This window comes from Dermacentor albipictus, chromosome 5 (genome assembly GCF_038994185.2).
Source record: "Dermacentor albipictus isolate Rhodes 1998 colony chromosome 5, USDA_Dalb.pri_finalv2, whole genome shotgun sequence".
NCBI lineage: Eukaryota > Metazoa > Arthropoda > Arachnida > Ixodida > Ixodidae > Dermacentor > Dermacentor albipictus.
In genome coordinates this window covers 50470572-50487350 of record NC_091825.1, presented here as the reverse complement: position 1 = coordinate 50487350, position 16779 = coordinate 50470572, and the positions used below count along the sequence as shown (strand labels likewise).

Here is a 16779-nt window from a genome sequence, read left to right as displayed (position 1 = left end):
CGGCAGAGCGCACGAGCGTGCTCGGACGGCATGTCGGGTGCAATCATTTTCTGTAAGTTTGCGATGGTACAAGTTGCCGACTGCGATGGTAGAGGAGGATCGGTTGAATTGTCGTCTACTGAAATCGATGCTACAGAGTGATCCTCGAATGAGCAAAGTTGGGCCAGAGACATCCCGCGTGGCAGCACTTGTGTCGTCAAGGCAAAATTCGCCGTAATAGATAAAATAGTATGAGGTAGTGTGATCCCGCGTGTAAGGAGGACGTCTTGCATAGGAGCCGCGATGTAGTGACCGTCGGGCACTGGTGGGGATGACACGAAGTCAACGTAAGTCAGTGCCGAAGGTGGCAAACGAACGAAGTCGACGGAACTGAGGCGAGGAAGGTGTTGTTCAGCGGGATCCAGAACAGGCAGGTCGAGGCGGAGAGTACTGGCGGAGCAATCGATGAGAGCAGAATGTGCGGAGAGGAAGTCGAGGCCGAGGATGATGTCGTGGGGACAGTGAGCGATGACTGTGAATAGCACGGTAGTGGAGCGATCGGCGAAGGAGACGCGGGCGGCACACATACCAATTACGGGGGCTGTTCCGCCATCGGCGACACGTACAACAGGCGTCGTGGCGGGCGTGATTATTTTCCTCAGCCGGGTACGAAGATCCGCGCTCATTACCAACAAATGCGCCCCAGTGTCTATGAGAGCTGATACAGGAACACCGTCGACTTGCACGTAAAGAAGGTTCAGATGAGTGGGCAACGTCAGGAGAGGATTTGGCGGCGTAGGGAGCAATGCAGCGTCACCTCGAGGCGCTGCATCGTCTAGTTTTCCGGCTGGGAGCGGCGTCCGAAGGGAGTCGGCGAATAGGAACGACGAGGCTGGGGAGAGCGAGATTGTCGTCGTTGGGGCGAAGGTGAACGAGAATAGGGGCGGTTCGGCGCAGGAGAATCGGTGGCGGCATTATCTGAGCGGGCAGCATAGCGACGAGAAAGGCCATCTGGGGGGCGAGAGTAGGCAGTATATGTTGACTGGTTCAGGGAACTCCAGCGACTGCGGCAGTGCCGAGAAATGTGCCCAATTCGATGGCAGTGAAAACAAATTGGCTTGTCGTCTGCAGTGCGCCATTCAGAGGGGTTGCGGAAACGTGGTGGGTAAGAAGGTGCGGGACGGGGTGGAATGGAAGATGCCGGGTGGGGATCAGGGCGATGGGCCGAGCAGATGGTGTGAATACCCATGTTGGCGAACTCCTGGCGGACAACTGCCTGGATCAGGGAAACAGTGACTGCAGGTGCATAGGAGAGGCTGGAGTCGAACGCAGCCGGATAGGCGGCCTCGAGCTCACGCCGGACAATCCTGGTAACATCGCCAGTGTTGTTGGGACGAGGAGCGTCGGCACAGGAAAATGTCGCTGGGGTGTTGGGCAGACGGGCAAACTGTTGGTCGATACGTCGGCTTTTAGCAAATTCCAGGCGGCGGCACTCTTTTATAACTGCATCCACCGTCGCGACGTTGTTAAATACGGGCAAGTTGAAGGCGTCATCGGCAATGCCTTTGAGGATGTGGGAGACCTTGTCGGACTCAGTCATGTGTGCGTCAACTTTGCGGCATAGAGCCAAGACGTCCTGAATGTACGTGACGTAGGGCTCCGTTGACGTCTGCACACGACCGGAAAGCGCCTTCTGCGCGGCAAGTTGGTGACCGTAGGGGTTGCCGAACAGGTCTCGAAGCTTTTGCTTAAGCGAATCCCAACTGGTCAGCTCATCTTCGTGCGTCCGATACCAAACTCGAGGTTTGCCACCGAGGTAAAAGACGACGTTGGCGAGCATGATAGTTGGGTCCCACCGGTTATTGCGGCTGACGTGTTCGTAAAGGCTGATCCAGTCCTCGACGTCTTCCCCATCTTTTGCCGAGAATACGCCAGGATCACGGGGAGCGGAGAGAGTGATGTAGGTCGTCGAAGTGGCAGGAGGTGTCGGAGCCGGTGGGGTCGGGTTGGCGTCGCCGGGAGCCATGAAGGTAGGCTCGACGTACCGTTCACTGCGAAGCTCCGTGACGAGGTACAGGGAACGTCCACCTCCACCAAATATGTTACGTAGGAAGACACCGACGAAAAGCTATTTACAAGTATATTTACAAGGCTATACGCCGCAGTTGACCAAGAGGCAACAGCCCGCGCTAGCTTCCAATCGTCGTCTTCTTCTTCTTCCTGCTCGGCTCTTCGTCACTGGGAATACTACCACGTATCAATATCAGCAGTGCAAGAGGCACTTATGGAAAGGCAAACGAAGTGAAGGGCGACGAATGAATGCGCAGCAAGCAAGCAAGCACGCGAGCGAGCAAAAAGCAAGCAAGCATGTATATAAGCGTAGCGCTCGCTTCTATATGTCGCTCTTATCATCCACCGCTCAAGGGCGGCTGATCTGGTTGTTAACGTGGCCCGAGCGTGACCATTGACGAGGCGCAAAAAAGAATAGTATCGGCAAACGCATCGCTAAAAGCTGGCGGCCATTCCCCGGAGATCGCATAGCGCTTGTTGCCTTTGTTGCGACATAAACCACCAACAGAGGCGCGGTGCACCGAGCTCCGTTCCTGTGTATTGCTTTAGCGGTAGCCGTGAGAAAACATGCGTAAAAGCTTTATGACGTGATTTATTTCTTTATTACGCAGAAGAGAAGTAGGCTCCCAGGCACTGCTTTGTAGGTTAGTTTACTCATACCAGCCTGCCCACTCTACAAGGAAACTTGAAGATCAAATCCAATAATGCTTCGCATCATCAAAAAAAAGAAAAAAAACGAGAAACGCTTTTTTATCATGAACTATTCCACATTGCCTTATCCTCTTTTCATCCATGTGCCTCATGAGCGCACTTACGCCATCTAAGAAAGAGTTGCAGCCTTGTGATGAACAAGGGCGTGACAGACGAAAGCAAGGTCTGCAGCTATGTGACTTACATTCGACTGATTGGCTGATTGGCCGACTGATTGATTATCTGAAACAGATTTCTACGTCTAGCATCGTTCCTTGTGGCATATGGCCCCTGCCGCTGTGTTGACTATACTTGCTTTGAATCGCTACACCGACACATAAAAGTTTTGCTGAAAAAAACTTTCTTTTTGTTTGTCCTGCACAAACAGCATCGCTCCTATTGTAAGCTGCCAGTCATCCCGGCGGCAAAGCACGTGCGGTGTCGGCTCGCGGACGATTCTCGTATGTGACGTTCAAAATGATGCTCTTGTCATCCTCCTTCTTCTCAAGGTTAGTGATCACACTTGCGACATCTGCAGCAAGCCTTGCGAATGTGGGGCGCTTCTGAGGATCCAGCTCCCAACACTGAAGCATAATCTCATACCTGTTCATAAGAAAAAAATAGACATAAAGGACAATAGAGGGGCGCAACGTTAAGCTCATGGCAGAAAAAGCACACTGCAAATTTAAGGACGTCCATTACGAATTGAGAATCAACTTACAGCTGATCAGGACAAAAATATGGCTGCTGCATCCGGCGTCCGTTCTTGAGGAAGCTGTGCATGTCCCAACTGTCGACATGGGCGTATGGCGGCGCTCCGCGCGTCATGAGCTCCCACAAGAGCACGCCGTATGACCACTGGGGGAGACAAGAAGTTCCGGGTGGTCTCGGCTTCATTCGATCAACCATGTGTTTTGTTCTATTATACAGCGCGGTGGCACAGGTAAAACCCACCAATTATCAAGCGCGCTGGCTCGCGAATACATTCTTCTCAAATGTTTGATATTCATGAGGCTAGTAGACGCATTGCTCCTGGCGAATAAAAAAATAAGAGTCACTGGACGTTTTCAAACGCCTGTGCGAACTGTTCGGCGCAAGCAAGGTAGAAAGCTGTCCCCGCTCACGCATTGCTAGCCGACATTGCAACCGATGAAAGGGGGGATTAGACGACTTCACTGTGTGCATCCCGCTTGCTTATGATGAAACTGTTGCTTAATCGTATTTACTTACTTTTTTTTATTTCCTAAAGGAATGCAGTGAATTGCATCGGGAAGAGGCAAGGGTGAAGAGGAAAGGAAGAAAATGGTGATGGAGGAGAACTTTATTCCTTATATCTGGAGCTTATTCTTGAAGTTGGAAAATGGCATTGGCGAGAAATAGGGAGCCGAGATTGCCCTTGGAAATAACATCGAGGCTGCTTGTCGAGCAAAACCCTTTTTTTTTTGTCGCTCGTACAAGAACTAGCATGTCGGAATGTGGCAGCATCGTGTGCAGGCTGCGTCAGGCCTCATCGGCAGTATTGGTGAGACATCCCATGCCACTCTTGTTGATGTGCAAGTAAACCTGCTCGAATTGGCTCGGTGCTTTGCCGCCACCGGTGAAGAACCACGTGTTCAGCATGCGCCCTACTTCTTCTCTTTCGAACGCGACTACCACTGAGGTTTCAACGCTATAAAGACAGGATAATGTACAGACTGACAGGTCGGGCTATCTCGTCCCCATTTTTGACGCGACTTACTCGCGTAGAGTCGTGCGAACTAATTTAACGTTTCAAGCAGCCGGGCATGAGATGTGAAGTGTAAAAAAAGTGCTACGAATGAACAGCTCATGATACATGAACAATGCGAGTACTGTCCCAATGCCCACTTACCACGTCCGTCTTGTGGTCGTACACGCCAGCCTCTAAGCTTTCTGGGGACATCCACTTCACCGGGAGCTTGACCTTTCTGTCTTGATCGCTGTAATAATCTTTCTCATACACATCGCGCGAGAGACCAAAGTCGGCAATCCTGACGATGAGCTCTTCGCTGAGCCTGAAATTAGTAAGGTGTTAGTAAGAAACGCGAGTCTTGAGTCTTCGAGAAATGTCGACCAGTGAGTGGCATGACTTACAAGCAGTTCCTAGCGGCTAGGTCTCTGTGCACAAACTTCAGGTGCGCGAGATACGCCATGCCCTCCGCCACGTGTATGCCGAAGGTTATCAGGTGCCTTAACGTGGGACTCTGCGATAACAAAATAACAAACTGAAAAACTAACGACGAAAGGAGAAATATATGGCAAATTTAAACCTTTATGAGCGTTCATGGCCTACTACATCAATGGAAAGCGTGACTACATGAGTACAACTACTCAACGCAACTAATTAGCTTGATTATTATTCTGATATTGTTACTGACCCTTGCTTGGAGCAAGTAATACAGGATGGCTGCAATGTCACTGTGTCTAGTAAATTATTATTTTACAATGTTTGAAGACACTTATATAGAGATAAAATTTAATCTGCAAAGCAAACATTAAATTGCTGCCCACGTCTAGAATTTGTTATATGTCCCAGAATTATTCATAGGCCTATAGGTCTATAGGACCATAGCTTCACAGGTACGGTTAATATCTAACGACGCATTTAGGCATTTGTGCGGAGACTAGCGGATCGCCGATGACAAAGTCTCCAATTCATGTGTCCTGTTGTCCCAGAGTACGGTGCTTGTTGGTGGTGTGTACCCCTCGCTTTTCGGATGCCGGAAAGATCAGATGGCGTCGAGTGGGTGCTCTGTGGAAGCCAATCATATGGTGCAGAGCAACCATACAAACGTCCAAAAAAGCAGCTGGCAAGTCACTCACGGAGCAAATTGTACAAAATGGACAAGTGCACCATATTGCATAAAAATTGGATCGCAGATCTGATATTTGTACATACTATATTCTGAAGCATGCAGAGGTACCGATATTATTTTTTGTCTATGCTCAAGAAGAAAGGAGCCGGTAACTTCGGTTTGTCTTGCCTCACAGTACACTCAAATTTGGTCGACATTTCACAGATTATGGAGATCCCAACCTGGATCCCGGGTTGTCTTTTTCTCAGTGCTGGCAGTTGTGACGGTACAGAAACCCACTCCCACTATTCACATGAAAAACAGCTCTGCTACTGTAGAATATTTTTTCGAAGAAATGTGGCTACGCACCGTATCAGACGCATTATTTGAGCATGCTCAACGGCTGATCGCAAGAATTCCCCAGACATTTCTTCAAAGTAACGATCTTACAAGGGTAAAAAAAAAGGCAGTTTTGTCCGAAAGTGAAGCATTAAGTAGAGGTGTTCAACTAGTGGAATTTTCGAATCGCATATCTGATATTTAGTGAAAAAAGTTAGGCTTAAGTGCATATGATACATACACGTTGTGCCATTCCTAACTAGATGTCACGACAAGGGAGCGCTTTGTAAACGACAGACAACTTACAATTATTAGAGGCACCCTAGAAATGGCAATACTGAAGCATGGAGACATTACGTGATCAGATGCACGTAGAGTTTTGTGTTAGTTAACCCTTTACCTCCCGTTGACGAGTGTAGTCGTTATGAAATTTTGTACGAATATAACCAATCACGACTATAGTGGTCATAACCAAAAAGTTATCCCATAGTGAACCTGTGACGGTTATACTCGTCCTATTGCATCTAGTTACGATTCCTGACATTAGATCGCCACAAGTGTCCATGTGGTGCCATTTGTGCCTCGCCTTTCATTATATTGCCGCCACATACACCCCCGCATAAGGCATAGCGGGCTTCTCGAAGGTCGGCAATTAAAGCGCGTGTAAATAAACTATTCTGACGACTCCGCATTAGGCCACAGCTCGGTAGAGTTTTGCTCGCAAACAAAAAGTGATGTGTTCTAATCTGAGGCGTCTGATGACTATTCTAAGGATGGCCCGGAGGACCTTGCGGCTGCCCGTGTGTCTAGTATACGAAGGTGACCTACTAGCTGCTTTAGGAGCTGCGTAAAAGTTGCCACAATTTATGTGCATGGTTTTGCAACGTATAGCTTGTTTTTTCCACGTATTCTCTTTTTTCTTATTATTTAGTCCTGCAAAATGCGTTTTTTGCAAGACACCAGAGCAATGTTGTGAAGCCTGTGAAACACAGTTCCATGGTCAGATTATTAACATTAGTTTTCTGCAGAATAATTTTTATATTAAGCCCTCAACTTTGCCGGTAGCTTGAGGCATGTGTAAGGGCAGTTAAACGTTACGGAGCAGCCTTTTGACAAATACCAAACTTCTAGCGCAGTATAGTTGACTACACCATTTCGGCTATATATTGTTGCCTAAGCTTATATGCTTCTCTTACATTCATCTCGTTGCGTAGATAGGAGTGCAGGTCTCCATGCTTCATGTAAGGTGTGATGACCATGAGTCCGTCTCTTTCGTCCAAGCACAGACCAATAAGTGGAAGCACGTTCACATGGGTGAAATCTTTCATTATGAGCGCCTCCTTCAAGAACTGCTGGCAGTCGGTGTCACCTCCACGAGAGTCTAAAATGCGACAGTAAAACGAGACCAGAAATCAAAACACATAGGCTCGTATTAACACATTATTTATTGTTTCTTTTTTTCGTTGTATAATTTTCTTATTAGTTGGAGTTCACGTTCTTGCCACTTAAGCTCGTTTCAAATAATGCGTTTTCGTCGTTCCAGAAGTGCAATTAATATGCGACGGCAATCGCAATCGCCAGACGCCGACCCCCCCTAGAGTTGCGACCAACGGTTTTGTTGCATGTCACATGGGCCGAAGGGACCAGTGTGATTTTGGGACGCCACACAAACACAAAAAAAAGAAAAAGAATGAAGGAAAGGATGGAAGAAGATCCGTTGAAATTGTGCTGGGAGCTGTTTCGTGGTTTGATTTGACGATGGAGGTTGTTTTGTAATGTCTGTCGTTAAACATATACGGACAACTGGAACTAATTGAGCGGAGCCGTGGATTGCGCAAGTTGTACGCACCATCAGCAGCGACACGAGAATAAGCCAGATAAAACTCGTAGTTCAGAGTTGGTTACGTGACTGATTTCTTTGTGTTTTTGACAAGCTATGTGGGTAATCCAGCGACGTTATATTTTCACGTTGGCTTCGATTGTCGACAGCACGCACTGTTGCATGTCTTTCGGTTATTTACATGCGCTACGAGTTCTTAATGCTACGATATGTTCCTAACGAGAAGACATATGACTTTCGGATGCCATCCCAAATTTATGTTTTGCTGCGGAGATGCTACTTGCGATAAACGAAAACGTCAGTTCTGGCGCAGTACGCTTTTACGTACGGATCATTTGAAGCGTATGCAACTGCGGTCAAATGATGTGTCTATGAGATATGACATGACAGCACAGCATCTGACGTTTCAACATCGCACTCGTCGCGATGTACGCGCCACCATTTAGTTGAAGTCTGTTCGTGTCGGCTTTCACGCGAATGTTTCCCGGTGAATTGAGCGTCTCGTTACAAGGTCCCGTTACTTCTGGAGTGCGACGCGACATTTCTAATCAAGTTCGCAAAGTGAACCTGCAAGATATATATCGTATCGAATTTTCGACAGTAACCTAATAAACGCTTTGACTGGGAACAAAAAGCACCGTCAAGTAGTTTTCGGAGCGCTACTGCACGATAACCATCACTGAACAGTGCTAACTCGTTCTTCTGATGTATCATCTTTTTTTCCTGCACAGAAACCAATAAAACTTCAATATGTTACACACTTAGTATTCTTACTACGCCTGTAATAACGCCCACTGTAAACGTTTTTGCTTACTGCTCTTACATCACTGCCTTGAATTCTTTGTTTTTGTTATGCTGGTCCTAACATCAAATAGCATTCTAAGAAACTACTTCGCCGTAAAGATCCCTGCCTTGCCTTGCTTCTCTCTGCCTCTTGTAAAACACAAGCAACAATGTGGAAAGCAAACAAACACCTTGTTTTTATAACACTTTAAGCAAAAGTAAATCAAAATCGCGAAGTCAAGTCCGTAAGTTGCATCCCTTCCTTCGAATGATACCCTCCTTTCAAATGCGTACGGCTCTTATACATCCACAGCTAATCAAGTGTACAGACGTATCACGAGACATAAGGAATGTGCAAAAACTTTAAAGCAAAGTCGCTTGAGTTTGCTATTAGATATATTACTTCTAAAACTGATTTAATCATAGAAGATTCTTACTACATTTATAATTAAAGTATCATGCAACGTCCAAGATATACAAAGACAGCATGACATTGGTGTATCTCAATGTCCTCTGTCTGAGATTGTAAAATGCAGCTGTTTAATTATTTATTTTATGATGTAATTTAGCAGCATGTATGGGCATACTCCCCAAAATTCTACCCATTCGAGCTCACATCGACTAAAGCTCAGACGAAATTCTACTCAGCCCAGCACGCTACAACTCATATTCACCGAAATTATACTCAGCCAGGCTCACACAAGCTCAGCCTCACGGGTCAGTCCAAGTATTAGCGAGCTGACTCTTGAGTGTATTCACCGGCCTATGTATGCATTACACAACATTAATGTTATGACCTGTACCGTGCATAAGCAAACATTGTATAGGAATTAGTCGGTGTTGCGTCTGATGAAAATGAGGACATTTGTACACGTCACTGTGAGTATTTTTTAGAAATTACCTCACGGTTGCATGAAAGCTTCGCCTCATGTCGATTCTAACAAGTGCTTTGCATCTGCAGCATATTTTTTTACAATAATGCTGGCTATCTTGGCCATTACAGGGTGGCCACATTTTGTACATTTACACACCGGCTGAACAAAAGACCGTGGTGCAACATATAAAATAAAACGCTTATATCACTACAAGTGCAACAATTAGAACATGATACAAACACATGCGCATAAGAAGGTGTACACGAAAGCTAATTATATATACAGACGTAATCGCACTTCGGCTGAGTTGGCCGCCACCTTTTACAAAAAAGTAAAAAAAAAAGCCGAGGCCCACATTGCAATGAGACCACGCATAGCCATGCCGCTTGCCGGGTCTTTGGGCTACGAGTTAAACATACGTGTAACTCAGCAGCTACCTAGAGGTAGCAGCTACTCATGCTGACACAGTCGGCAGCTGGACACTCAATCACTTAAGTGTGCTCAATCTGTACTTGTACTTAGGCCCACTTTTTATTGTTTATTACTTATATATCTAATGTGGCCTTCTAAGAAATTTCACAATGTTTGGATTCTGAAACTTCCAAAGATAAACAGTTTTATTCCATTGTTGTTCAAGAAGAAAGCTCACAGAGATATTGTGAACGCCTAACACATTTCCTCGAAACAATATGTTGTATGCTATTGAGAATCAAGCAGCTTTTCAATAGCAAGAAAATGAATCAGTTTCCATTGTTTTGGGCATTCGGTTAACGCATGTAATTGAATCAGGCATGAAATTTTGCTTATTGCAATTCGTTCGGGATTATAAATCTTAGATAGTACCTCGAGGCTTTCCTTGCACTTCCTTATTTTGGTCAGTTATTTTAGTTTGAGTTTGAAACAGCTCCTATTATCACGCTCTAGCGTTGATCTATAATACAAGTGCATGACTAGCTTAAGATATTTGAAACTTGCTTTAATTTCCAGTGAAGTAATTCTAACATCTGCTCCTGTCGAATAGCTTTTTCGTAATTTGGGGTGTTCAGCCCCACTTTAAGACAATGTGCTGAAGCAGGTCAGCGAGATTGGCTGGTAGTTACGATAACTTCCTGCTTTACCTTTGCCGCTACGATTACAAACGTTTAGCGCTCTGTTCTCTTATCAAGCAAAGAAATGTACTCCCAACTACATATTTGATGTTTGCCGCGGTGCTACGCCACCACGCTGCGCACTGCATTATATTGAGTTAAGGTTCTTGATGCAGATTGACCGCATAATAGCACGAGACACAGGACGAGAAAGTTGGCGACGCCCATGGATGTTACAATGCTATGATGCTCCATACGCGAGTGACTGCAGTTCCTAAAAAAATTGTGGTGTCAACTTTTACGTCTTTCGAAATACTCAGAGAGCATTTCTATACACAAAACAGCACACGCGCGAAGATGGACGAACCAGGCTAGCGCTAAGGTTGAAGTTCACAACACAAATTTTATTGCACGTTCAGTAATCACACACTGATCATTTGCGGCTTCCTTCAGGGTCAGATTTGAGCTTTAGGTTTCGTGCTTGCCACTACGTTTGGTGCAAGAGTATGGCTACGAGCACGAACTGCTTACGCGTGATTACGAGCCTATATTATTTTTTCAGAAGCTGACGCTGAGCACGGCCAGTGAGGTTCTCTCTGCGCTGACAGGGAGACTTCGCAGCGACCGAATCGCGAATATTGCATATACGATGATGGTAGATATGCGGTCTTATTGATCAGTCATCTTGTTATTTGTTGCAGCACGAGCAGAACGACACGGACATGGAAGGCACATGAGACAACACACAGCGCTGAACGACCAGCTGCGAACTACTGCTAACAGCTGCGAACGTCCGCCATGTCTCTGCGCACTCCAAAACAATTTCAACTTCAAAACCTTTGTAAATTACAAAACATGGGTATTATTTGGTCGTAATAAAGACAGATCAATAATATCAAAAAGCTCATGTTTCTTTCATTACGTGTGAAAAATTATGCGATATGTGTTCCCAAAACCTGGCATCAAGCAACAATGGGCGTCGCACCAGCCACATCGTTGACATCGCACTCGCGTGAAATGAGCGCTCTGAAAATGGCAATGTGATGTGTGCGACTGCACCAATTTTTTTCTCTTTTTAGCTAGAGTCACAGCATCTGAAGAAGACTTTAGTACAGTTGTCCGTGTGATAAAAATACAATCAGATGACTACCTAACGCGAATGAAATTTGTGTAAGAAAGAATTGCGAGTAGGGGCCACGATTATTAACAGTACTCCTTACCCTGACCTTAGCGTCCGACCACCAATTCACTGCTACAATTTATAATCAGCAGACTTCTTAAGGCGGAAAGGGCATTGTGGAATTGTTCACGCGTCCGTTGTCATATATTATGCTAATTTTGAAGGCTCTAGCGCAGCGCAACATGACACTACGAATTTTTATAACGCCACCTATGTCGGGGATATTAAGACGATACGTGTAGCTCAGCTGAATAACAAAGAATGATTTGTACTTTACAGCCTATGCGTAATTACAACTGTGCAATAAAATTTTTCCAGCAGCATGTAAATACTGACGTAGAAAGTACTTGGACATATATAGTCTTACCCCCGTATGCAGAGATGCAACTTAAGTCGAAGCACATGCTTGACTTGATTTAGATGACGCCTGGCGTTAACGTGCCCAAAGACGCTCCCTGCGTTTCCTTCGGCGCGTTCCCGATAGGCGTCACTCGGATCAAGTCAAGCATGTGCTTCGACTTAAGTTGCTTCTCTGCATACGGGGGTTAAAGAAGAGAGAGAGAGAGAGGTAGGAAGACCGAAGTACCCCGTATGAAATTACTTCAGCAGTGTTAAAGCACCCGCCCCCTTTTATGTGTTCGTCATGATCATTGTACTGCAGCAACACTCTGCTTTTTTTATTCACGCGCGTCCCATGCAAAATAATTTGCCAATGTTTATTACTACATTCCCTACTCAGCGTGTTCTATATAAAATGTACGAACGTCACGAACCATTTAGAAGCACCAATTTCTCGGCTTCTGCATCCCGTCCCAACACTGAAATCCTGTTGTAGTGTATATGCAAAAAAGAAAAAAAGAATGTATTCGGAGCTGCCACTGTGCAAGCATTATAAAGTTCGATTCCACGAAGTCATCAGCCTTTTTACTCCAGGCTTCGACTTCTCCAATCTCATGTCCTCCTGATGCATAGTGTTCCGGTAACAGACCTCCTAAGCTAAAATACCCATTTATACCGCACGAGAAAACTTTCAGCATAAGAAAAAAGGCGAATCAGCCAACAATAGCTATATCGTATGACCATAAGAAAATACGAACTAAAACGGTTCAATGTAAGCACGAGGCCAAGCATTGTTTTACGTCATAGAACGTGTTTGCATCGGAAATGCTTTTTTTTCCAAACCGGATCGGGCGCATCCGTTCGCGGTCTGGTGATTTATTTAATAATGTCGAGCGTCCATGCAACCTCGTGTACTCAGCTGTCAAGCATGCCCATTCTGACCCCATACGGTGCAATTGTGCATCTCGTTTCGCGCAATCTTATTCGGTAATGAAGACATCAAAATACACACGCGTTTCGGATAATAATGAACCTGATACTATACTCACTGTTGTGTAACGTCTTCACTGCAACTCTGATCACTTCGTCCTTGCCTTGCAGTTCCAGTGTGCCTCCGTACACGCAACCGAAGTGTCCTTGCAGTAATTGAAACGACAAATGCAAAAATCTGCGTTAAAACAAGGTTAAGCAGCCACAGAGCGACAAAAACTAAATTTTACATGACATATTGAGAAGTGACTCATAAAATTGTAATTAACAGCCCTACAGTGATCACGCCGAAACAAAACAAAGTACAACTTGGACTTACTTTATAAACACCTAATTTGGCAAGATAATGCAGCATATTTGTTTAGCAAATTAAGTTCCCGGGTGATGATCGAAAGAATACCATCTTAAACACGCGACATATTCGCCTCAATTCTAAATTCTAAACAATTCTAAAACAATTTGTACCAATGCAACCGTTGCCTTAAGCAACAACCTTGTTGCCATGAGCTGAAGTGAAAAACGGAGGAAAGTTGTAAGAGCTTGTGTCACCCCTCATCATCATCATCATCATCATCAGCCTGGTTACGCCCATGGGAGGGCAAAGGCCTCTCCCATATTTCTCCAACAACCCCGGTCATGTACTAATTGTGGCCATGCCGTCCCTGCAAATTTCTTAATCTCGTCCGCCCACCTAACTTTCTGCCGTCCCCTGCTACGCTTCCCTTCCTTTGGAATCCAGTCCGTAACCCTTAATGACCATCGGTTATCTTCCCTCCTCATTACATGTCCTGCCCATGCCCATTTCTTTTTCTTGATTTCAACTAAGATGTCATTAACTCGCGTTTGTTCCCTCACCCAATCTGCTCTTTTCTTATCCCTTAACGTTACACCTATCATTCTTCTTTCCATAGCTCGTTGCGTCGTCCTCAATTTGAGAACCCTTTTCGTAAGCCTCCAGGTTTCTGCCCCGTAGGTGAGTACTGGTAAGACACAACTATTATACACTTTTCTTTTGAGGGATAATGGCAACCTGCTGTTCATTATTTGAGAATGCCTGCCAAACGCACCCCAGCCCATTCTTATTCGTGTGATTATTTCTGTCTCATGATCCGGATCCGCAGTCAACACCTGCCCTAAGTAGATGTATTCCCTTACGACTTCCAGTGCCTCCCTGCCTATTGTAAACTGCTGTTCTCTTCCGAGACTGTTAAACATTACTTTAGTTTTCTGCAGATTAATTTTTAGACCCACTCTTCTGCTTTGCCTCTCCAGGTCAGTCAGCATGCATTGCAGTTGGTACCCTGAGTTACTAAGCAAGGCAATATCATCAGCGAATCACAAGTTACTAAGGTATTCTCCATTAACTTTTATCCCCATTTCTTCCCAATCCAGGTCTCTGAATACATCCTGTAAACACGCTGTGAATAGCATTGGAAAGATCGTATCTCCCTGCCTGACGCCTTTCTTTATTGGGATTTTGTTGCTTTCTTTATGGAGGACTACGGTGGCTGTGGAGCCGCTATAGATATTTTTCAGTATTTTTACATATGGCTCGTCTACACCCTGATTCCGTAATCCCTCCATGACTGCTGAGGTTTCGACAGAATCAAATGCTTTCTCGTAACCAATGAAAGCTATATATAAGGGTTGGTTGTATTCCGCACATTTCTCTATCACCTGATTGATAGTGTGAATATGATCTATTGTTGAGTAGCCTTTACGGAATCCTGCCTGGTCCTTTGCTTGACAGAAGTCTAAGGTGTTCCTGATTCGATTTGCGATTACCTTAGTAAATAGTTTGTAGGCAACGGACAGTAAGCTGATCGGTCTATAATGTTTCAAGTCTTTGGCGTACCCTTTCTTATGGATTAGGATTATGTTAGCGTTTTTCCAAGATTCCGGTACGCTCGACGTTATGAGGCATTGCGTATACAGGGTGGCCAGTTTCTCTAGAACAATCTGCCCACCATCCTTCAGTAAATCAGCTGTTACCTGATCCTCCCCAGCTGCCTTCCTCCTTTGCATATCTCCCAAGGCTTTCATTACTTCTTCCGGCGTTACCTGTGGGATTTCGAATTCCTCTAGACTATTTTCTCTTTCATTATTGTCGTGGGTGGCACTGGTACTGTATAAATCTCTATAGAACTCCTCAGCCACTTGTACTATCTCATCCATATTAGTAATGATACCCAGTCACACAGAATTGGAATGTCACCCCAGTCTCACAGAATTGGATACGCAGACGAGAGAAGTGAAGATTAGAGCAATTCGGTGAGTTTTAAAGTCAAACTGCGTTCTAATATTAAAAAGTGTGCACGGAATGTGAATTGAACATTTTAGTGCACCATTGTGGAGGATCCAGGTACGGTCGCTGTCGAAGACATAGAGCGCTGAAGGTGAATTGAGAACAGTGCGCGTGCTACTAGGTGTCATGTACCATCTCTCAATTCACGCGTGCCTAGCTGTATTTAATATGTACTGATAGACAGGAGCTCGCGTTATAGCGTTTCACTCTTTTGCGACGTTATGTTCGAGCATAAGCCGAAATTGTTTTTAGTAACTTTTCGCACTTGCTACTTTTGTCAGGTCCATCGTTAACAGTGTAATGCTGCTCGGCGATAAAAGAATGTTCGTGCCAACTAATAGAGTCGCGGAAAGCACCCGTGTCATTCAAGAAAATGAGACGTGTGTAAAATTGGTTACATCTCATACCTTGTCCTACTACCGGACCCAGAACGACGAACTCTCTCTTGAAGAGTAGCTTGTCAGCCTCTAGAATGGCTTTTGTTTCTTCATCAAGTTGAAAGGCGGCGGGTTCCGTGGTCTGCTTTGTGACGCCTCCCTTCGGCACCTGGTGTCTTTCTGAACGAGAACAATACAAGCAATCACTCGTTATTTAACACTTTGGCGAACAATAAATCATTACGCAAAAATGAAAACGGCGCACGTCGTCTATGTATGGCCACTCGGCAGTTTTCCATATCTGATTTTTATTACGGATCCGGCGAACATCAAATGGTAGCTCTGGCTCATTCTCTATATTAGTCGAAAGCGCTGCGCTGAGGCCGTATAGACGGGGGAAGCCACTGACCGTTTCTGAGGCGTACGATGGCGGACACTCATCTACTGAGACCGACCGCCCGTTACTCGAACGGAGATCATTGATTCAGCACATTACGAAGGCTAACAGGCTACGTTGCCAGACGCCAGCGTTGAGCGCAATGCTTTTTAAATAACTTATTTCTAAGGTCGTACTTATTATTTATTTATTTATTTATTTATTTATTTATTTATTTATTTATTTATTTATTTATTCATATGCGACGTCGGCAAATATCTTATTTTTGCCGAGACCCACAAGATGGTGGTAGCGAGCTAACTAAAAATGCTTCTCATGACATTATTTCTGACAGCGTGTAAAATTTTTAAAAAATTTATTGACGAGTTCCGACGCGAGTCACAAATAGAACAGACCTACCTACCCCAAAGTGCCATTTATGAAGCAAGGTACGCTTCCTAATAAAACATGCGATAAGAAGTACTCATTGCGACAACTCGAGCAATTTATGCTGCTAATAGTCGCTATCTATTCAACTAGCTTCGAAAAGAATCCGTGAGGACTGAACTACTGCGGGAAAACACTCCCGCTTAAAGCAAGCCTATAGCATTAATAAAAACACCCTGAAGTTCTACTCGACAATACTCAGCAACCTCTATGGGAGCGCAATGCTTTCTCTATGGTACAAAGTTACAACATTTGAATGCTTACCGATGTTTCTGATCAATTTGATCA

The 16779-nt window shown here is 45.1% G+C and overlaps 1 protein-coding gene across 7 annotated transcripts in view; it reads right to left on the bottom strand.

Moving 5' to 3' along the window:
• Positions 1–2647: 2647 nt before the first annotated feature.
• Positions 2648–16779, bottom strand: part of LOC135899217 (hepatocyte growth factor receptor-like) — a 204556-nt gene continuing 190424 nt past the window's right edge. For all 7 annotated transcript variants that reach the window (XM_065428476.1, XM_070538374.1, XM_070538371.1 and 4 more), the window contains 7 exons: positions 15699–15848; positions 13046–13132; positions 7088–7272; positions 4852–4961; positions 4610–4772; positions 3461–3597; positions 2648–3342 (listed from right to left, as the gene is read on the bottom strand). In XM_065428476.1, the coding sequence (XP_065284548.1) occupies positions 3153–3342; positions 3461–3597; positions 4610–4772; positions 4852–4961; positions 7088–7272; positions 13046–13132; positions 15699–15848 (1022 nt within the window). In that variant the 3' untranslated portion in view covers positions 2648–3152. The remainder of the gene's footprint in view (positions 3343–3460; positions 3598–4609; positions 4773–4851; positions 4962–7087; positions 7273–13045; positions 13133–15698; positions 15849–16779) is intronic.